We start from the raw sequence: 23,405 nt of genomic DNA, 5'->3' as shown, positions 1-23,405 counted from the left end.
CATCGGATTTTTGATGTTGAAGGTCTCCATGAGCGAGGTTCATCTTCAATGTGTTCTCGTCCTTCCAAATATGATTTGTGCCAGCGAAAAAGCTGTGCTCTTGAAAAGGTATGTTCCCCATAGGCCTGTCTCAACTTTCGAAAGGTTACATTCGCGGATTTCCCAAGGTTAACACAAAACTTGATGGCATAACCTTCCCCTAAATTCCGCGGATCCATTTTCGTAACTTCATTCATTGCGCTCTCAAAAATAACATGATGGCGGTAAGGAGCTGATACTCGGACTGAGCATCTGAAATGGATGAACACACCAGTCTAAACAAGTAGAACAACACAGTGTTGCCAGTCTCATAACTTTTCTCTCACACCTCGTATTACTCTCATATTTGCGCTTTTAGGTTTGGTTGATTATTCATCTCTGTACTTTAGCGACAGTCTTGTAAGAAGAGTAATTCCATTCCGCCTCACATTGCTGGAGGCTTTGCATAGGTTCACAAATGCTAGGAAAAATCTTCTTCTTCATTCTGTCTTCAATTATTAGGTCGTATTTAAAAACAATTTATGTTTGTTTTTTGATGCATTAGACTATCAGATAAATCATAAACCAGTTACCTGCGAACATCATTACGTACAACTTAACAGCTCGTCCCTGTTAGATGCAAAATACAGGGTGCCTACACCGTAGTTCCCTAATTTGTGAGGCAATTTAAAAGTAGTAAATCTTTCTTTGTTTCAGGTCTGACTCATCCGTTGGGTGCAGAAGGGCTAAGATGCTGCCTACATTCGTACAACATCTGACGCACTTTCATTGTTGAATTGTTGTCCGTAGAAGCGGAAATGGTGTCAGTGCAGGAGAAGGCACAGACTGTGCTTTGGTACGCAGTTTAAATCCATTGTTATGGTGCAAAGGCAAATTCGTGGTGTTTACAGGTAAGCAGCACCAGACGCCAAGAGCATAACAGCATGGCACAGTCGGTTTCTGGAAACTGGTAGCATTACAAAGGGCCATGGAGGAGGTTAAGAATATCCGCCAAACATTCCAACTAAGTCCACGAAAATCAGTTCGCCAAGCTTCACGACAACTTCAGAAGCCTCATGCAACTCTTTATAAAGTCCTCAGATACTGCAGGCCATAAAGCCTGATGACAATCAGGCGACGATACGAATTTGCATGTGAAATACTTAAGCGAATCGACCAGAGTCTTGTGTAATGTTTTCCGACGAGGTCACATTCTACACCACCGGCCATTAAAATTGCTACACCAATAAGAAATGCAGATGATAAACGGGTATTCATTGGAGAAATTAATTATACTAGAACCGACATGTGATTACATTTTCACGTAGTTTGGGTGCATAGGTCCTGAGAAATCAGTACCCAGAACAACCACCTCTGGCCGTAATAACGGCCTTGATACACCTGGGCATTGAGTCAAACAGAGCTCGGATGGCGTGCACAGGTACAGCTGCCCATGCAGCTTCAACACTATACCACAGTTCATCAAGAGTAGTGACGGCGTATTGTGACGAGCCAGTTGCTCGGCCCCCCATTGACCAGACGTTTTCAATTGGTGAGAGATCTGGAGAATGTGCTGGCCAGGGCAGCAGTCGAACATTTTCTGAATCCAGAAAGGCCCGTACAGGACCTGCAACATGCGGTCGTGCATTATGCTGCTGAAATGTAGGGTTTCGCAGAGGTCGAATGAAGGGTGGAGCCACGGGTCGTAACACATCTGAAATGTAACGTCCACTGTTCAAAGTGCAGTCAATGCGAACAAGAGGTGACCGAGGCGCGTAACCAATGGCACCCATACCATCACGCCGGGTGATACGCCAGTATGGCGATGACGAATACACGCTTCCAATGTGCGTTCACCGCGATGTCGCCAAACACGGATGCGACCATCATGATGCTGTAAACAGAACCCGGATTCATCCGAAAAAATGACGTTTTGCCATTCGTGCACTCTGGTTTGTCATTGAGTACACCATCGCAGGTGCTCCTGTCTGTGATGCAGCGTCAAGGGTAACTGCAGCCACTGTCTCCGGAGCTGATAGTCCATGCTGCTGCAAACGTCGTCGAACTGTTCGTGCAGATGATTGTTGTCTTGCAAACGTCCCCATATGTTGACTCAGGGATCGAGACGTGGCTGCACGATTCGTTACAGCCATGCGGATAAGATGCCTGTAATCTCGACTGCTAGTGATACGAGGGCGTTGGGATCCAGCACGGCGTTCCGTATTACCCTCCTGAACCCACAGATTCCATATTCTGTTAACAGTCATTGGATGTCGACCAACGCGAGCAGCAATGTCGCGATACGATAAACCTCAATCGCGGTAGGCTACAATCCGACCTTTATCAAAGTCGGAAACGTGATGGTATGCATTTCTCCTCCTTACACGTGGCATCGCAACAACGTTTCACCAGGCAACGCCGGTCAACTGCTGTTTGTGTATGAGAAATCGGTTGGAAACTTTCCTCATGTCAGCACGTTGTAGGTCTCGCCACCGGCGCCAACCTTGTGTGAATGCTCTGAAAAGCTAATCATTTGCATATCACAGCATCTTGTTCCTGTCGGTTAAATTTCGCGTCTGTAGCACATCATCTTCGTGGTGTAGCAATTTTAATGGCCAGTAGTGTATTTCTCTGGAACTGTGAAACGCATAACATTGGAATTTGGTGGTCGCAGAATGCACACAGTGTCAGGGAAAAGATAAGAGAGAGCCTGATAGTGAACATTTGGTGTGGCCTCGCGTGTTACAAGATAATTGGACTATTGGTTTCAACAAGATGGTGCTGCACCTCACTAGTCGCTGGATGTTCGGAAAGCTCTAAATGCATTTTCAGGACGCGGGTTAGGACGCGGTGCACCCATGAATTGGCCTCCACGTCCTCCTGACATCACACTGTTGGATTCTCTTTCATTGTGGATTCTTTTTCTTCGGGCATGTTGCAGCGAACCGGGAAGGAAATTGGAAACAAACTCGAAATTCATGTCACCGGAGGGGCTCAGGTGGAAGTGTTTTGATCTTTTGTTGTAATTTTTTCAAAACCTATCTTCACATGCAACCAATAAATTTCGGTGTAGACACCCTGTATATTCAAACACGAATTACGAAAAATCTGTGCTGTTATCTTTGGTTAAAGGGCCGCCATCTCCTCATCGTATCGAACGACAGTACTGCGAGTACCTGGATGGTAGGCAGTAGTCGGAGACTATGGTTTTCTCGTCATTTAACCCGATCATCAGAAGTTCTATTTGTTACTTCGGTGAGTTTCCTCCGGTCCCCTCTGACCTCCGGATACAACCGGGTGGGATGGGGGAGGGGGGGGGGGGAAGGAAGGTGGATGGGTGGATGGGGAAGACAGAAGTCGGAAGCGCCAGATGTGGTTTATGTGGCTTGCCAGTGGGCTCGTCAGCCGGCAGCCGGGCAGATCGGTGCTAGCAGCTCGGTACAGCCGCAGCCGCAGCCGCCACTATGCCTCTTCTCGTACTGCCGCTCCTGTTGTGCCTCGCGGCCGCCTTCTCTCCGTTCTACGACGTCCCGCAGCCGATGATAGAAGCCCTCAAGCCGCGAGGACTCCGGATATCCATACCAGGTGAGCCAGCCGCCCAGGCGCCTCGCATTGCGGCCGTCAACCGGCGCCCAGGTTGATGCCATGTTGCTTGATTTTCACAAGGCAATCACTATTCATCATACAATGATGGCTTTTACGACCGCATGTTTCAGCTGCTGAGAATTTTTCCGGGTTGTATGGCCGTGGTCCATGGAACTCTTCAATCCCTGACGTTGAACATCTTAAGATGTCCAACGTAGCCTTGGATGAAACGTCAGGGATTGAAGAGTTCCATGGACCACGGCCATACAACCCGGAAAAATTCTCAGCAATTGAATCACTACTCAGTACTACAGGTCAGTCAACAACGTACGAGAATGAGATTTTCACTCAGTAGCGGAGTGTGCGCTGATATGAATCTTCCTGGCACATTAAAACTGTGTGCCGGACTGAGACTGGAACTCGGGACCTTTACCTTTCGCGGGCAAGTTCTCTCGCTTCGGCACACAGTTTTAATCTGCCAGGAAGTTTCATATCAGCGCACACCCCGCTGCAGAGTGAAAATCTCATTCTGGAAACATCCCCCAGGCTGTGACCAAGCCATGTCTCCGCAGTATCCTTTCTTTCAGGAGTGCTAGTTCTGCAAGGTCCGCTGGAGAGCTTCTGTAAAGTTTGGAAGGTAGGAGACGAGGTATTGGCAGAAGTAAAACTGTGAGAACGGGGCGTGAGTCGTGCTTGGATAGCACATATGGTAGAGCACTTGTCCGCGAAAGGCAAAGGTCCCGAGTTCGAGTATCGGTCCGGCACACATTTATAATCTGCAAGGAAGTTTAACAACGTACGAGATTACCAGATACCGAACCAGAGTTTCTGATTGGATTCAGGACATATTAGCACTCAGTACTTAATCCTAAACGGGACGAAATCGACAGACGTAAACATACCGCAAGGGCACGTTGTAGCGCCACTACAGCTTTCAATATAGGATAATTCAGTTGCCCTTACCGATGTAGTTTTATGCAACCCTCAATTCTGTACCTGGCCTTCAAAAACCACGCGTAAGATTCTCATTTTCAGTCGCTAGCTACGCACAAACTATTAGTCTTACAGAAAAAATGAACAAGACCTTTTTTTGTAGAATATTTCATGTAGTTACGTTTTGTACTGAGATACGGTTTCTCTAGCGGCCGTAGTATTCGACTTATTCTACAAAAAAGTCCAAAATGACCTTAAAAAAATACCTACACCCTCACCCACACTCATCTCTCACTAGTCGGGTTTCTAGTATGTTGTTCGTGGCATTACCTTCTAAAACTCATTCCGCACAGCCCATGAGGGCCCGAAGGTACCGACTGGCCGCCGTGCCATCCTCACCCCACAGGCGTCACTGGATACGGATGTGGAGGGGCATGTGGTCAGCACACCGCTCTCCCGGCCGTATGTCAGTTGCCGGGACCGTAGCAGCTACTTCTCGATCAAGTAGCTCCTCAGTTTGCCTCACAAGGGCTGAGTGCATCCCGCTTGCCAACAGCGCTCGGCAGACCGGATTGTCACGTCACCCACCCAAGTGCTAGCCCAGCCCGACAGCGCTTAACTTCGGTGATCTGACGGGAACCGGCGTTACCACTGCGGCAAGGCTGTTGGCGCATTACCTTCCACCATTGTATAAAATTTCCGACTACACGAACTAATCCTGATATTCGATCTTCTTTGGTCTCTACTGAGTGGGCTATCACGCCGCCAGCCTAGTCGTTTGTTTCGTTAACATTATTAAACATACCCTTGAGTGCAATGAGAGAAAAACGACTTTTGAAAACATTACGCTGAAACAAATTACGTTCACAGTTCGATCCAAATTTATAACTTACAGGCAACGTAGTTTCTTAGCCAGAAGGCCTGACGGATACAAAAGTCAAACCTTTTACTTTCGGCTGTTAAAGTTCCGAAAAATATTAGGTAAAATTTACATAAACGTCAACTCTACAATTTGTCAGTGATGCTCGACTAAGCCAGTGGTGTAATAAGGCTAGTCAGTGAAGCACAAAATAAGTCGAATGTGGGAAATAATTCGTACAGTCTCAAATTTTTGTACATTGACAGGAGGTTCAAATGGTTCAAATGGCTCTGAGCACTATTGGACTTAACTTCTAAGGTCATCAGTCCCCTAGAACTTAGAACTACTTAAACCTAACTAACCTAAGGGCATCACACACATCCATGCCCGAGGCAGGATTCGAACCTGCGACCGTAGCGTTCGCGCGGTTCCAGACTGTAGCGCCTTTAACCGCTTGGCCACCCCGGCCGGCCATTGATAGGAGGGAGTGGTATGAAAAACAGACTAACAGTCCTGACCGGTGGGGCTGAGCGTGGGACTGGGGATCTTGAATGATTAAAAAATTACGGTCCCTAGCGAAAATATATCCAAGTACAAAATTTGATTACATTAAATTCCCTCCAAACAGGAGCTGTTCATTTTTTCGATAGGTCTAATTGTTTGCGCGTAGCGGGCGAAAGAATACGAAAATCTAGTTTGCGGTTTTTGAAGTCGAGATATAACACTGCGGGCTTCCTAAAACTACATCAGTAGGGGCAGTTGACTCATCCTGTATGCAGTGTGGTCCATTGATCGTGACGGGGCCAAACATCTCACGAAATAAGCGTCAAACGAAAAAACTACAAAAAACGAAACTCGTCTAGCTTGAAGGGGGAAACCAGATGGCGCTATGGCTGGCCCGCTGGATGGCGCTGCCATAGGTCAAACGGATATCAACTGCGTTTTTTAAAAATAGGAACCCCCATTTTTATTACATATTCGTGTAGTACGTAAAAAAATATGAATGTTTTAGTTGGACCACTTTTTTCGCTTTCTGATAAATGGCGCCGTAATAGTCACAAACGCATAAGTACGTGGTATCACGTAACATTCCTCCAGTGCGGACGGTAATTGCTTCGTGATACATTACCCGTGTTTCAATGGACCGTTTACCAATTGCGGAAAAGGTCGATATCGTGTTGATGTATGGCTATTCCGATCAAAATGCCCAACGGGCGTGTGCTATGTATGCTGCTCGGTATCCTGGACGACATCATCCAGGTGTCCTGACCGTTCGCCGGATAGTTCAGTTATTTAAGGAAACAGGAAGTGTTCAGCCACATGTGAAACGTCAACCACGATCTGCAACAAATAATTATGCCCAAGTAGATGTTTTAGCTGCTGTCGCGGCTAATCCGCACATCAGTAGCAGACAAATTGCGCGAGAATCGGGAATCTCAAAAACATCGGTGTTGAGAATGCTACATCAACATCGATTGCATCCGTACCATATTTCTATGCACCAGAAATTGCATGGCGACGACTTTGAACGTCGTGTACAGTTCTGCCACTGGGCACAAGAGAAATTACGGGACGAAGACAGATTTTTTGCACGAGTTCTATTTAGCGACAAAGCGTCATTCACCAACAGCGGTAACGTAAACCGGCATAATATGCACTATTGGGCAACGGAAAATACACGATGGCTGCGACAAGTGGAACATCAGCGACCTTAGCGGGTTAATGTATGGTGCGGCATTATGGGAGGAAGGATAATTGGCCCCCATTTTATCTATGGCAATCTAAATGATGCAATGTATGCTGATTTCCTGCGTAATGTTCTACCGATGTCACTACAAGATGTTTCACTGCATGACAGAATGACCATATACTTCCAACATGATGGATGTCCGGCACATAGCTCGCGTGCGGTTGAAGCGGTATTGAATAGCATATTTCAAGAGAGGTGGATTGGTCGTCGAAGCACCATACAATGGCCCGCACGTTCATCGGATCTGACGTCCCCGAATTTCTTTCTGTGGGGAAAGTTGAAGGATATTTGCTATCGTGATCCACCGACAACGCGTGACAACATGAGTCAGCGCATTGTCAATTCATGTGCGAACATTACGGAAGGCGAAGTACTCGCTGTTGAGTGGAATGTCGTTACACGTACTTCCAAATGCACTGAGGTTGACGGACATCATTTTGAGCATTTATTGCATTAATGTGGTATTTACAGGTAATCACGCTGTAACAGCATGCGTTCTCACAAATATGTTCACAAAGGTATATGTATCACATTGGAACAAACGAAATAAGATAGTTTTAACGTACCTACGTTCTGTATTTTAATTTAAAAACCTACCCGTTACCAACTGTCCGTCTAAAATTGTGTGCCATATGTTTGTGACTATTACAGCGCCATATATCACAAAGCGAAAAAGTGATCCAACTAAAACATTCATATTTCTTTACGTACTACACGAATATATAATAAAAAAAGGGGTTCCTATTTTTAAAAGCCTCGTGATGACTGGGTGTTGTGTGATGTCCTTAGGTTAGTTAGGTTTAAGTAGTTCTAAGTTCTAGGGGACTGATGACCATAGATGTTGAGTCCCATAGTGCTCAGAGCCATTTGAACCAATTCAATTTTTAAAAAACGCAGTTGATATCCGTTTGACCTATGGCAGCGCCATCTAGCGGGCCAACCATAGCGCCATCTGGTTTCACTCTTCAAGGTAGACAAGTTTCTTTCTTTGTAGTTTTTTCGTTTGACACTTATTTCGTGGGATATATGGCCCTGTCACGACAAGTGGACCACCCTGTATACAACTGATCCGATGGATGCCGCTCGAAGTTCCCTGCGGCTTTTCGCAGACGTTGCTGTTGCCTGCAGGATGGTTGCAGCTCTGGAAGACGACCTGCAGAGTATCGACGAATTCTGCTGGGCATGGTAGATGACTTTGAACGCAAATAAATATAACACATTTCATACAAAAAAGCCAAGACGTCCATTATTGTTGCACAATGCTATTAGCAATAAATCGCTCTTAACTGAAACAACTATAAAATCGTCCAGTGCGACCTAAATTTGAATGACCATGGTTCAAATGGTTCAAATGGCTCTGAGCACTATGGGACTTAACATCTGTGGTCATCAGTCCCATAGAACTTAGAACTACTTAAACCTAACTAACCTAAGGACATCACACACATCCATGCCCGAGGCAGGATTCGAACCTGCGACCGCAGCAGTCGCGCGGTTCCGAACTGAGCGCCTAGAACCGCTAGACAGCACACTGCACAGTTTAATTAGCACAGTTGTAGACTGCAGAGCATATAACAAAGTACATAGTGATACATAGCAGAGATGTTTTTGTATCATTTATGAACCCAAATGCATCATTCGGAAGTAAAAAACATGCCGTTTCTTGCACTAGTAATGAAAACCAAAACAGCATGAAATTTTAGTGACATCTCTGGGAGCTGTCACGTTCTCGAAAACGACGGAACGGCAATATTACTCGATAGGCAGAGACTGAATTGTAAAATTCTGCAATATACCACCGGCAGTGTAGCTCAACAAACTGTCAAACAGAGGATACGACGACTGTCTTGGTTCGATGAAAGGGTTGTTGAGAGACAGTTCTGCCCTCCCCTTCCCCCTCTCCCCCCAACCGCCCCTCCAGATTTTAGTGTGATTTTTGGAAGCTTACGAAACAAATTTAGGCGTATGCTCGGCCAGAATTATACTTAACATCAACTACACGGAATATTTAGCATTTTTCACACATTTATTAAACTGTGACTGCCAGTGAAACATTGGAAGTAGATGACATAACTATGTAATCCTTTAACGTGATCAGATGTGATTTCTTGTAAGCGAACAACGTGAAAGCATAGGGTATGAAAGAAATACAGTAACAAAAAATTTGCCGGTTGGGGGGAGAATGGATGGGCTGAGGAAGAGGAATTCATTGCACCAAGAGGAGAACTAAATACATAAATCCTTCGTTTTTCTTCTTGTGTTCCGCTCTAGTTCACACACAACCGTTCAAACACCAGTGGACTGTGTCAAACACCTTTTCTTTTTGTGGGAGTGGCAATTGATCCTATGTAACGAAAAGTGAGAAGTCATCCACATGAATACTAAAAGTAATCTGTTAAATTTTGGTTACATGATATATCACACAAATCTAAAGGCTGTCAATTCAACTAAATATCTAGGATTACAATTACGACGAACTTAGATTTGAATTTCACTGCTTTTCACAATGTTGAGGACCATCTAATTTAGAATCTGTGGAAGGAACATTACAAATCAGTTCTTTCGCAATTTGTTTTAGGTATTTTTGTTTGTCTGGTACCTCTCACATCCTCGTGGATCTCCACACGGTGTGTCTATGAAACGAACAGAGCATGAAACCTAATCTCTGATTTGCTATTACTCTTTACCGGCACATTCTGAGTCACATCTTACCTAGATTATTTTGTTGCTCGTTCAAAAATGGTTCAAATGGCTCTGAGCACTATGGGACTTAACATCTATGGTCATCAGTCCCCTAGAACTTAGAACTACTTAAACCTAACTAACCTAAGGACAGCACACAACACCCAGCCATCACGAGGCAGAGAAAATCCCTGACCCCGCCGGGAATCGAACCCGGGAATCCGGGCGTGGGAAGCGAGAACGCTACCGCACGAACACGAGATGCGGGCTGTTGATCGTCGCTAAATGGGAAACCATTTACAAAACACCGGTTCACTCAGTCTTCCTTCGTCGTAAACGTCGGATATTAGACAGTGAATGTATGACATATTTCATGGTTTCAAGCGACGGATCGTGCTCTGAACTTCACATACGACCACTGTTTCTGTCGCGCACATCTTTATAGACACGTGTCACCAATGTTGCGCGACATTCAACTAATTGCAAATGGCGCCTGTTTGTCATCCAACACAACCTTCGCGCAATACAGGTCCAAAATATCAGTGACGTCACCATCAACCAATGGAAATGTTTCTGACAATAAACAGAAATAACTTAAGCAAAGGGCATGTCGATTGTGTTCACTTTTTTCAGACAGTAGTGGAAGCGGTTAGCGGGATCGTAGTTTTCAGCTACGCTTACGTATCGGCAGTTGTGTCAGACATCCGTGTACGTTTGTTGCAATAACATGTAAAGGAAAGTGACAGTCACGCACAGAACAGGAAAACGTGCTCTGGCTTCAAGGATGTGGTCAGGCTGTGGAGACGCGTTTTCCGTTCCAGGCAGGTCAGGCGGGCAACATGGCGACAGCCTGAGGATCCGTCTCAGCAGATTTGCGACAGCAAAAAGTGCTCACCGGAAGAGAGCAGCATTTACGGTCAGAGAATCAATGATCTTCCGATTTTTGGTGTAAAGGAATGTAGCGATTACTCGTAACAATTGATTGCATAGCAGTCTGGGTTCAGACCCGCAAATGTTCAAGTCCTGTTCTCAAGTTTAAGACAAACTTGGAGGAAGGTTTCCAGAAGATGTTAATTACTAGTACTGCAGTGGTAGAACTGTTGGCGGCATGTGACACTATACATCTAACACGACTTGTAAATCTATATACAACTTTCTCGCACGACCATTTGATTTGTGCGAGGGGAGCACAATAAGTAATACAACACATTTTTGTGAAAGCAGGTTGAATTTGTTGAGGATTTCGATAATCATACACTACTGGTCATTAAAATTGCTACACCAAGAAGAAATTCAGATGATAAACGGGTATTCATTGGACAAATATATTATACTAGAACTGACATGTGATTACATTTTCACGCAATTTGGGTGCATAGATCCTGAGAGGTGGGAATTTAAGGAGATGGGACCTGGATAAACTGAAAGAACCAGAGGTTGTACAGAGTTACAGGGAGAGCATAAGGGAACAATTGACAGGAATGGGGGAAAGAAATACAGTAGAAGAAGAATGGGTAGCTTTGAGGAATGAAATAGTGAAGGCAGCAGAGGATCAAGTAGGTAAAAAGACGAGGGCTAGTAGAAATCCTTGGGTAACAGAATAGATACTTAATTTAGTTGATGAAAGGAGAAAATACAAAAATGCAGTAAGTGAAGCAGGTAAAAAGGAACATAAACGTCTCAAAAATGAGATCGACAGGAAGTGCAAAATGGCTAAGCAGGGATGGCTAGAGGACTCTCCTCCGAAGAAAAAGTTCAAGGCTGCACCCTGAGCCGGTAAAGTCATGGTGACGGTCTTCTGGGACTCATGATGCAGCGATCAACTCCGAAGTGTATTTCGCTACCATCAGGAAACTGAAGAAACAGCTCCAGCAGGTTCGTGGCCACAAAAATGAAAACAAACTTCTCCTTCTCCACGGCACCGCAAAGCAGTCTGTGCACTCGAGAGGAGCGCAAAAAACTTCATTGGGCCGTTCCTCCTCATCCCCCAGACATGCCCGGGCCTCGCACCTTCCGACTTTTACCTCTTTCGACCAATGACGGATGCACTCCGCGGAGACCAGTACGTAGATGATGGGAAGGTTATTGATGCTGCAACACATTAGCCCTGGCGTCGACCACCAGTGCGGTACCATGCGGGCATACAGACACTCCCAGTAATGTGGCGTTAACGCCGTCGCATTCAACGGAGATTATGTTCAAAAATAGGTTCAAAATGGTTCAAATGGCTCTGAGCACTATGGGACTTAACATCTGAGGCCATCAGTCCCCTAGAACTTAGAACTACTTAAGCCTAACTGACCTAAGGACATCACACACATCCATGCCCGAGGTAGGATTCGAACCTGCGACCGTAGCAGTCTCGCGGTTCCGGACTGAAGCGCCTAGAACCGCTCGGCCACCGCGGCCGGCTTCAAAAATAGGGTTTTGTAGCAAAAATAGTGTGGAATAATACACTACTGGCCATTAAAATTGCTGCACCACGAAGATGACGTGCTACAGACGCGAAATTTAACCGACAGGAAGAACATGCAGTGATACGCAAATGATTAGCTTTTCAGAGCATTCATACAAGGTTGGCGCCGATGGCGACACCTACAACGTGCTGACATGAGGAAAGTTTCCAACCGATTTCTCATACACAAACAGCAGTTGACCGGCGTCGCCTGGTGAAACGTTGTTGTGATGCCTCGTGTAAGGAGGAGAAATGCGTACCATCACGTTTCCGACTTTGATAAAGGTCGGATTGTAGCCTATCTCGATTGCGGTTTATCGTATCGCGACACTGCTGCTCGCGTTGTTCGAGATCCAATGACTGTTAGCAGAATACGGAATCGGTGGGTTCGGGAGGGTAATAAGGAACGCCGTGCTGGATCCCATCGGTCTCGTATCACTAGCAGTCGAGATGACAGGCATCTTATGGGCAAGGCTGTAACGAATCGTGCAGCCACGTCTCGATCCCTGAGTCAACAGATGGGGACGTTTGCAAGACAACAACCATCTGCACGAACACTTCGACGACGTTTGCAGCAGCATGGACTATCAGCTCGGAGACCGTGGCTGCAGTTACCCTTGACGCTGCATCACAGACAGGAGTGCCTGCGATGGTGTACCCGACGACGAACCTGTGTGCACGAATGGCAAAACGTCATTTTTTCGGATGAATCCGGGTTCTGTTTACAGCATCATGATGGTCGCATCCGTGTTTGGCGACATCGCGGTGAACGCACATTGGAAGCGTGTATTCGTCATCGCCATACTGGCGTAACACTCAGCGTGATGGAATGGGGTGCCGTTGGTTACACGTCTCGGTCACCTCTTTTTCTCATTGACGCCACTTTGAACAGCGGACGTTACATTTCAGATGTGTTACGACCCGTGGATCTACCTTTCATTCGATCCCTGCGAAACCCTATATTTCAGCAGGATAATGCACGATCGCATATTGCAGGTCTTGTACGGGCCTTTCTGGATACAGAAAATGTTTGCCTGATGCCCTGGCCAGCACATTCTCCAGATGTCTCATCAATTGAAAACGTCTGGTCTATGGTGGCCGAGCAACTGGCTCGTCACAATACGCCAGTCACTACTCTTGATGAACTGTGGTATCGTGTTGAAGCTGCGTGGGCAGCTGTACCTGTACACGCCATCCAAGCTCTGTTTGACTCAATGCCCAGGCGTATCAAGGCCGTTATTACGGCCAGAGGTGGTTGTTCTGGGTACTGATTTTTCAGGATCTATGCACCCAAACTGCGTGAAAATATAATCACATGCCAGTTCTAGTATAATATATTTGTCCAATGAATACCCGTTTATCATCTGCATTTCCTCTTGGTGTAGCAATTTTAATGGCCAGTAGTGTTTAACATGTATGTGAAGTTAAATTTCGGTAACTACTGTCTTGTCATACCACAAATAATATTTCTGTATTGCTTGAAGGTATTAAACTGAACATTATTCTCGCATTACATTAAAAAAATCACACATTGCAATGGAGAAACATATTTCCAATCCACCCCTGTTCTTCCATGCGGGTATGTGTTCTCGTAAGTACAATGTAGCCACCGATTCATATCTTCTGTTCATGCTTTCTTCGCATCGATAATTTAACTTGTAAGTAGCCTATTTATATGTTTGTATGTTGGCAGCGCTATAGACTGCATTAATATCACTGACAGCACTGTGCGCCATCTGTAAGAGACTCTGGCTGGTCGGACTCGCCGTTGAGTGTTAATAGTTACCAGTGTTGGAGGTTAGCAGTGTTAGCGCGAGCGGACGATTTGGACCTGTGTCCTCCGTGGAGATTTAGTACTGGTTGGACATGGATTGTAAAATGATGATTGATGTATCTCCTAATGTTTGGGAAATGGAATTATTGATGATTGTATAATTTTGGAACTGGGTGTCACATGAGTAAGATAAAATCTGCTACATACATTGTTAGCTCTCCAACAAAATGTTTCTTTCGCTAACCACATGACAATTAGTACTTGGAGCCTATAGAAGTTAAAATCTTTTTATTTAGCTGGCTGTATGCTTGCTGTATTTGCTGTAGTTCGTGTCTTGAAGATGTTCTGTGAGGTAAGTGAGTCATGAAAAAGTGTAGTTTATTGTTAGCATTTCTTCTAATTCAGGGCCATTCTTTTGTGTTAATTACACTCCTGGAAATTGAAATAAGAACACCGTGAATTCATTGTCCCAGGAAGGGGAAACTTTATTGACACATTCCTGGGGTCAGATACATCACAAGATCACACTGACAGAACCACAGGCACATAGACACAGGCAACAGAGCATGCACAATGTCGGCACTAGTACAGTGTATATCCACATTTCGCAGCAATGCAGGCTGCTATTCTCCCATGGAGACGATCGTAGAGATGCTGGATGTAGTCCTGTGGAACGGCTTGCCATGCCATTTCCACCTGGCGCCTCAGTTGGACCAGCGTTCGTGCTGGACGTGCAGACCGCGTGAAACGACGCTTCATCCAGTCCCAAACATGCTCAATGGGGGACAGATCCGGAGATCTTGCTGGCCAGGGTAGTTGACTTACACCTTCTAGAGCACGTTGGGTGGCACGGGATACATGCGGACGTGCATTGTCCTGTTGGAACAGCAAGTTCCCTTGCCGGTCTAGGAATGGTAGAACGATGGGTTCGATGACGGTTTGGATGTACCGTGCACTATTCAGTGTCCCCTCGACGATCACCAGTGGTGTACGGCCAGTGTAGGAGATCGCTCCCCACACCATGATGCCGGGTGTTGGCCCTGTGTGCCTCGGTCGTATGCAGTCCTGATTGTGGCGCTCACCTGCACGGTGCCAAACACGCATACGACCATCATTGGCACCAAGGCAGAAGCGACTCTCATCGCTGAAGACGACACGTCTCCATTCGTCCCTCCATTCACGCCTGTCGCGACACCACTGGAGGCGGGCTGCACGATGTTGGGGCGTGAGCGGAAGACGGCCTAACGGTGTGCGGGACCGTAGCCCAGCTTCATGGAGACGGTTGCGAATGGTCCTCGCCGATACCCCAGGAGCAACAGTGTCCCTAATTTGCTGGGAAGTGGCGGTGCGGTCCCCTACGGCACTGCGTAGGATCCTACGGTCTTGGCGTGCATCCGTGCGTCGCTGCGGTCCGGTCCCAGGTCGACGGGCACGTGCACCTTCCGCCGACCACTGGCGACAACATCGATGTACTGTGGAGACCTCACGCCCCACGTGTTGTGCAATTCGGCGGTACGTCCACCCGGCCTCCCGCATGCCCACTATACGCCCTCGCTCAAAGTCCGTCAACTGCACATACGGTTCACGTCCACGCTGTCGCGGCATGCCACCAGTGTTAAAGACTGCGATGGAGCTCCGTATGCCACGGCAAACTGGCTGACACTGACGGCGGCGGTGCACAAATGCTGCGCAGCTAGCGCCATTCGACGGCCAACACCGCGGTTCCTGGTGTGTCCGCTGTGCCGTGCGTGTGATCATTGCTTGTACAGCCCTCTCGCAGTGTCCGGAGCAAGTATGGTGGGTCTGACACACCGGTGTCAATGTGTTCTTTTTTCCATTTCCAGGAGTGTATTTGCAGTCAGATTGCGTTGCTCTTGTATACTCTGGGTCATAAATGATTAAGATAAGTTTGAGTTGTATTTGTCAGGGAAAATTCTGTAGGTCAGTGTTGAAATGATAAAAACAAGTAAAGATACAGTAGGTTCAATTTCACTTAGCAGTTTAAGAAAGTTCAGTTGCATTCAACATTTTAAGTAAAAACGTGGAATTCTCAAACTGTTCCTACTCTGGACGTCCCAGCTATGCGGGGCTCTTGAAACGCACTCCGTAGGAATTTAGAGAAATACTGTCGGTATTTCGGATTGTTCACAATCTTTTGATGTCGTTCCTGTAAAAAGGTCCGAAAGTCCACCAAATTCTTTGGGCCATCTCTGAACAAATAGAGCATCGTCTGTCCTTGAAGCCAAGTTACGGCATTCGTTTTGATACGTGGGTAGTAAGTCCCATCTGGGAAGAATATAATCCCTGGTTTAATGTTGTGTTGTCCCATTTGGAGAAAAAAAAGCGATGATTTGTGTCGCCAAACGCCACACTTCTGCCGAGGGGCCGCATATGAGGCGCTGTTTATCGCTGTCCAGAGTTTGGCACTGAGAGCACAATGGTGATTCTGTCATATTGCAAGGTGGCAGAATAAATGGTCAATTTCGCATCTTACATAAATGTTTTATACATTGCAGCGGGAAGGTGAATATGACACCTAACTTACTTCGGCGGTAATGAGCAGATTTGCCTATAAGTATGTAATGTAAAAGGGATGACAATCGACGGTATTAACACTCCACTCCTATCTAATGCATGTTAATGAGCAGAAGTGAAACAAGCAGCGAGAGGGAACGTTTTGTGTGAAAGCAGGTGTGGGCAGAAGCAGAGGCCGCACCACGGGAGGCACCACAAAAACCTCTTAGGGGGCGTCCCATGGCAGCAGTCAGCGACTGGACAGGTGACGCATACTGGAGAGTAAGTAATGGGCCACCAGAAGTAGGACAGAAAGAAGTTTTACAAATCTGTGTTTCGAAATTCCAAATGGATATGAACAAAAACAGTGATGCAGTTGCGCACGTGAACAGCGAGCGGTCCATATGTGATCCATGCATATAACTTCCAGGCGTCTGGACTGGGCACAAAACGTCCGATTGGTGGAAAAGAACTAGGAAGGAGTAAAGTGCCGAGATTTCGACGCAGTTTAATGGTAGAGCTCTTGCGATTGGCAGAGAGTGTTTCCACAAAATAAGAGGAACGCTCCTATTGGTCGAAAAAAGCTGTGATGTGGAGAACGAAAGAACCCAGGTGGGAAGACAGTTCGGCTGCGAGAAAGACAAGAGTAAAATTTTCGGGGACTCTCATCCGAACTGGCGTCAAGTGCAGAACGGGGCACATAATGCTCTGTACGATGCAGAGGAGAAATTTGTGTGAACACTGTGGAAAAACGAACCAGCCAGTTAGTTAATAGTTCTTACGAGGACTGAGAGGACATTATAATATGCAATGCTGCTCCAGCCATGCGCGTGCATATCGCCATATTCCAAGACTAGGGATGAGTACATGTTTTCTCGCATAACGAGAAACATAGGGAGAGTTTCTGCTGGAAAAATCAGCAAAGGCATAATTAGATTTTATAGGAATTTCAGAGGACGAGAGCAGCCATGCAGATGACGGCTCATCGCAGCTAAGGTAAATAGTGCGAGCAGAGGCGTAAACTTGTTGGTTCACCAGCTTGTGTCCACTGTAAACGTTGGGTAATCTTTTGCTCAACGTGTCACAAAACTAACCATCCTCCGTAGACTTGATTGTCATCCTAAATAATACCGAACTTTGGACTGGAATCGGATGATTTATCTTAGTGCTGGCCAACATCATGACGTACTTATAAGAATGATTTTGTAAAGAAACTTCTAGTTAAAATTTACCATTCTTGTGTTTAGGATTATTTCACTTTATGAGGATGAGATGCATACGTTTGACAACTGTCGTAACATTGTCACATTGTAAAATGTGTAAATGCTTGTATTTCCGTAATAAGATTGCAACATTAAACCAAAAACATTTAACAGTTTACACAATTGTTGTTCTGTGCTCAAAACCTTACAATATGAATCGCATGGAGTCTGGATCGGCTGACATTTTTACCGTTAACTGTTAGGTACCACGTTGCACATGTCTCTGTGTCTAAGGAAACGTGGAGTATCGATCGCCATACTACTTGCCAATTGATCTGAGGACGCTTCCTCTCAATAGGATTGCTGTGTCGTCCGGCCATCTCCGGCCGTGGTGGCCGAGCGGTTCTATGCGCTACTGTCTGGAACCGCAGGTTCGAATCCTGCCTCGGGCATGGATGTTTGTGATATCCTTAGGTTAGTGAGGTTTAAGTAGTTCTAAGTTCTAGGGGACTGATGACCTCAGAAGTTAAGTCCCATAGTGCTAAGAGCCATTTGAACCATTTGTCGTCCGGTCGTTGGTATCCGATGTATGGCAAGCGCCGTTGGACGTCTGGTTTCCGACAGAGCCGTCTGAACGTAGCTTTACTCGTTAAAAACTTGCGTACATGCTGGAATGACTGAATGACTGGAAAATGTGCTGGACCGTCGCCGCCGCCACCATGCTCGTTTCGTCATCCGCAGTCGTCGGCTTTTCGACTGGCCTGTCCAGCTGTTGGGCGCTGTCACTATTCGGTGGGGCGTCATTCTGGAACACATTTGCATATGTGAGAGGGATAGACGTCGCCACAGATGTTGCTACAGTTTCACCTGTCGGTATCTGTGCAATTCTTCGTCGGAGACACGCTGAGCGAAAGTGGCTTTCTTGACCATAACCTGAGCAACTTTTCGACTGACCATCGTGAATGACTATCGCTCTGCAGCCTCCAATTGTGAGATAAGATGGCACATGTTTTGATAGCTCGATCCGTATTTGTGGCACACCATAAGTACCGGGTACATGGTAAAGGTTGTCCATTTTTCTGCTATGCGACTAAGTACCCGTCCATACGATTGTAACGTGTTAACCACGATCTCCGCCGGAACCTCAAATGCTCTTACAGTTCTCAATCCTAGTCTTGCATGATCAATTGCTATCGTTCCGGCATGGCCGCCTGAATGTTTAAATTTAACTCCATCTTTATGTAGGCGCACCATCTTGTCGCACACCGTGTCGTTGATCTGTTTGACGTAGACCACACTGCTTGTGATAGATAAGTGGATGCCAGTCATATCTTATGGTTCAATTTTAATTTCTTCACGTTTAAATCGTTCTATTTCGAATGCCTTCGGTAGTGCAAATTCATTATTAAAGCTGATCTTGAAAGTAGATTGTCTGTACGAATGAGCCATTCTATTTCGTAAGCGCAAGCACTGGCGAAGCCTAAAACGAAGTAAACAACCGCGTACGCGCCAAGCACAGCGGCAGGGACCTCAACAGACGGCCGAGCCGCACGACTGCGGAAGGGAGACTTGCCGCTACTGAGGGGCTCATTTGCTAGTGCCAGTGTGATGTACGTAGCTTACAAATGAACACGGTGAGAAAATTAAGTTGTCTGTTAACTGAAACTTCCTGGCAGATTAAAACTGTGTGCCCGACCGAGACTCGAACTGGGGACCTTTGCCTTCTGCGGGCAAGTGCTCTACCAACTGAGCTACCGAAGCACGACTCACGCCCGGTACCCACAGCTTTACTTCTGCCAGTATCTCGTCTCCTACCTTCCTGTCTGTTAACTGGTTATTTATTAGCAGATTTCTGACACAGAAAATATGCTAGTCTAATATTGGCGAGATTTAAAGATGCTTTTAGACATCATAACGTCACTTCGAAGCCGTTTTGAAATTTTCACTCTTTCAAGAAATTTCTGAGATCGAGAAATACCATTGCAGATTAGGAAGATGCCATTTATTTCGATTAATACTGCCATTACCGCTATTAACTTCTTCATTGTGCTGCTGCTACACTCACGGTTGAAGGAAGCACTTAGTGCTTTTTGGTCACATTTAGATGCAGTTGCCCCAAAGACAGGTAAATACTTAATTCGAAGCAGGCGGTTACGGCGTTCTGTGGGAAGTGGACCGTAACAAGTAGTTATTTACATATTTCCGCGTCTAGGGAATACTTTTCAAGTTGGTATTGTCGGCATTGTAAAAGGAGTACAGCAGTGGGCCGAGCACCGACCCCTGCAGCACTGCACCTCGTATGGCCGTCGCGTCGATCTCCCGCCGTCTGTGCAGACATGAAATGTCCGTCCGGCGAGGTAGGAGTGGATCAGGTCTCCGTGCGAAGTCGGTTCCCCGTGTGCAAAGATTTTGTATACGAGGCAGTTGTGCCACACGAAGGGCCTGCAAACATCGACTAGCACCGCCCCAAGGTACTCTCGCATCTCCAGAGCGCGCATGGCTTCTTCTACCAGCCGCGGCAGCTGGTGGGTGGTGGAATGTCCGCCCCTGAACCCAAACTGCTCGTCGGGAGTGAACGCCTCTTTTCGTCGTGGCGCAGCAGCCTCTTGATGTAGAGCCGCTCGAACACCTTCGAGAGGGACGGACGCAGGCTGCTGCGTCTGTAGCCGGTGGCCAGACGAGCATCGTTGTCTGTCTTCGGTGCTGCCTCGATTTCCGCGTGCTTCCATACAGAAGGGAAGACTCCAGACCGAAGGACGTTGTCGAAAATGCCAGTCAGAATCCGACGGACTATCGCCTGCAGGTTATGCAGGAGGTGATGTCGACGCCATCAGCTTGTCCCGCTCTCTTGGTGTCCAGCGACCGCAGCTGTTCCGCCACCTCTTTTTCAACGACGAGAGCGATTTCGTCGTCCTCCCTTGCTGCCGGATGCGTCGGTAGCTCTTCCTCCAAATGGCGGATGTGATCCAGGTCGACGACATCGTCAACAGTGTACAGTCGGGGCCGATACTGAATGTATTTGATGGTATAAAATTTGATTTTTATTTTCCACTTGATGTCCGTCAGTACCTTCTGCCTGGCGGCTAGTTGCCGCAGATCCGTCACGTTGCAAAACCGGACAGAACCACTTTGTAACTCCCGTGTTGAACCATCAGCAGCTAAATTCGAGCGTTTCTGACGAGGTAACGCTACCGAACTGCGCATCTACGATTTTGCCGAACAATATGGAGGTTTGGACGTGGTCAAGTGGGGGTGGAACCGCGGCCAACCGCTGGGAGTGGACACGCCGTCCGCTCTCTTCTGCTGGCAGCTTCCGACCCGACCAGACGCTCTCCTCTCCTGCAGCAGCCCATTCAGTTTCGGCGGCTTCTCTAGGCCTGCCTTTCCTTTTTACGGCATTAAACATCCATGCATTTAAAATATGTTTGATTTTTCACCTCAACGGGTGTCCACTGCTTTCCCTTCCTCGCCAATCCTGACACGTTAACAACATCTATAAAGTTTTCAACAACTGTTACTGCCAGTACACTGGCCTTCTCGCCTGGGCTGTAGACGACGTTCTGGCCGACCTGTAGCGCATGGATGCGTTATCGCCGACGAAGGAAGCTCTTGACGACGCACCACACGCTACCGTCTACCGTCTTGTGGATTAAGCGTTGCCACCATGCCAGCCCAATACCGATTTCTGTGTTCCTCGACCACTGCCTTGATGTCTCGCCTAATGCCGTTTAGGTGGCGTTTGGTTCCGGCTGGTGTGTGAGCTGCCACTCGCGGAAAGTCTTGTTCTTACTGATCGCCACCACAATGTGTGTAATGTGTGTGTGTGTGTGGGGGGGGGGGGGGTGTCCTGCTGCCGATGTGGACATCCTGGTGTGGCTACTTCTGCAGCTCGTAGCAGCTGACGATTGAAGAACTCCAGTGCGGTGTCGGGACCCAAGGTGTCAGGGTCTAGCATGTCCTCCAGCTGGCTGAGAACTTCGTTCTGGGACAGCTCTTGTTCATTTTCTTGTAGCAGCGGCGGCGGGTAGGTAGTGCTGTGCCTTCGATGTCGATCTCGTAGGTGACCAGCAGATGGTCGGACGACAAGGCGCCGGGTGTTGTGGCGGATATGTGTTGCTCGACACCTTTGAGAATTGCGACATTGAGCACGTCCCGCAGTTCGCAAGATAGAACGTTGGATCGAATGGCCGTAGTATGGTGGCGCCGTGCGGGACGACCGTTGTTTGGTCGTTCGGTTGGTCGTCTCATCTTCCGACGTATATTTGGTCCTTTCACCGTTTCCGGGCCTGGGCAGTTGGTCGGTTGGCGTGGAGCAGCGACGAAATCTCCGCGGCGCGTTGTTTGGTTGGGCCCGCTAGCGGCCTCTATGTGGTGTCGGAGTGTGTGGTGCTGTTCTGATTGCTGCGAGGTTCGTGGCTCACCGATCCTGGCCATGAAAGTTGAGTTTTGACTTAATCTACCAGCAAGTCACGACTGTTCACACTGGGTCGTTTGGAGTTCGTTGTCGGCAGTTGGGACATTCCCGCGAGCAACAGCGTGTGTTTTCAAGTTGGCAAATTTTAGCCACCCTCTGGTGGAATTTAACTGTACTTGGTTATTTGAACTGAAGTGCACCAGTGGAATCTTCTGCCTTGTGGTCGTTAACGTTCCGGTTGCCTGGCCTGGCCGTTAACGTAAATTCAGGCAGTGTATTTTCCTCATCGTGTTGTCGCTGTCCAGCACGGTGTGTAGTTTGACAGCTCAATGTATAAATGGTTGTGGGCGTCAATACGTTCTACATTGTTCCACTGAACTCCCTGTTGTGTGCTGGTGGGGTGAAGCGGACGTTATCTTGTCGGTGGGTCCATTGACTGTCAGCTGGGTTGTCATCGGATCGACAGTGGTTGGGCCGACTGCCTGTCTCACCGAAGCGAGCGTTAGCGTTTGAATTCCAGGCTGACCCTCGGAATTTCTGAGCGCCCTTGGGTGTACTGCATTTTCTTGTTTGTTCTTGTTGTTTGTACTTCTATGGTTTCTAGCCGATTTTTAGACTAAGGTTGTTTTGCCCTTAAGGTGGCAGATGGTTTGGGCCTTCAGCCTAAGAACTGTTTCACATAAAGCCTTTGGCATTTTTAAAATTAATGTTATTGAGTCTTAAGTGTTGGGCCTTCAGCCGATTTTTAATTTAATTTGTTTGCTCTTAAAGCGCCGGCCGGGGTGGCCGAGCGGTTCTAGGCGCTACGGTCGTAGGTTCGAATCCTGCATCAGGCATGGATGTGTGTGATGTCCTTAGGTTAGTTAGGTTTAAGTAGTTGTAAGATATAGGGGACTGATGACCTCAGAAGTTAAGTCTCATAATGCTCAGAGCCATTTGAAACATTTTTTGCTCTTAAAGTTTCAGATTCTTTGGGCATCCAGCCTAATGAAGGATCTGTTTTAAGATAAGGCTTTGCCTTTTAAATTTCTGATTTTGGTTGAGCTTTAAGTTATTGGCTTCCAGCCGTTTTTAAATTAAAGTGGTCTTCCCTTACGGCATGAGATTGTACGGCGCCTTCAGCCACCAATTAAGTTCCAGTGCTAAAGCTGTGTGTTTTTTAAAATTTTCTTTGGCTCTTGTAATGTTTGATCAAATAAAAGGTTGTATGTTCGAGTGT

General features: G+C 46.9%; 1 protein-coding gene across 1 annotated transcript in view; it reads left to right on the top strand.

The window, feature by feature from the left end:
• Positions 1–3,404: 3,404 nt before the first annotated feature.
• LOC126475077 (beta-1,3-glucan-binding protein-like) overlaps positions 3,405–23,405 on the top strand; it is a 123,260-nt gene continuing 103,259 nt past the window's right edge. The window contains exon 1 of the mRNA XM_050102638.1: positions 3,405–3,603. Coding sequence (XP_049958595.1) covers positions 3,483–3,603 — 121 coding nt within the window. The 5' untranslated portion in view covers positions 3,405–3,482. The remainder of the gene's footprint in view (positions 3,604–23,405) is intronic.

Source organism: Schistocerca serialis, chromosome 4 (genome assembly GCF_023864345.2).
Source record: "Schistocerca serialis cubense isolate TAMUIC-IGC-003099 chromosome 4, iqSchSeri2.2, whole genome shotgun sequence".
Lineage (NCBI taxonomy): Eukaryota > Metazoa > Arthropoda > Insecta > Orthoptera > Acrididae > Schistocerca > Schistocerca serialis.
Note: the sequence above shows the minus strand (reverse complement) of the source record. Positions and strands in the feature narration are given on the sequence as shown.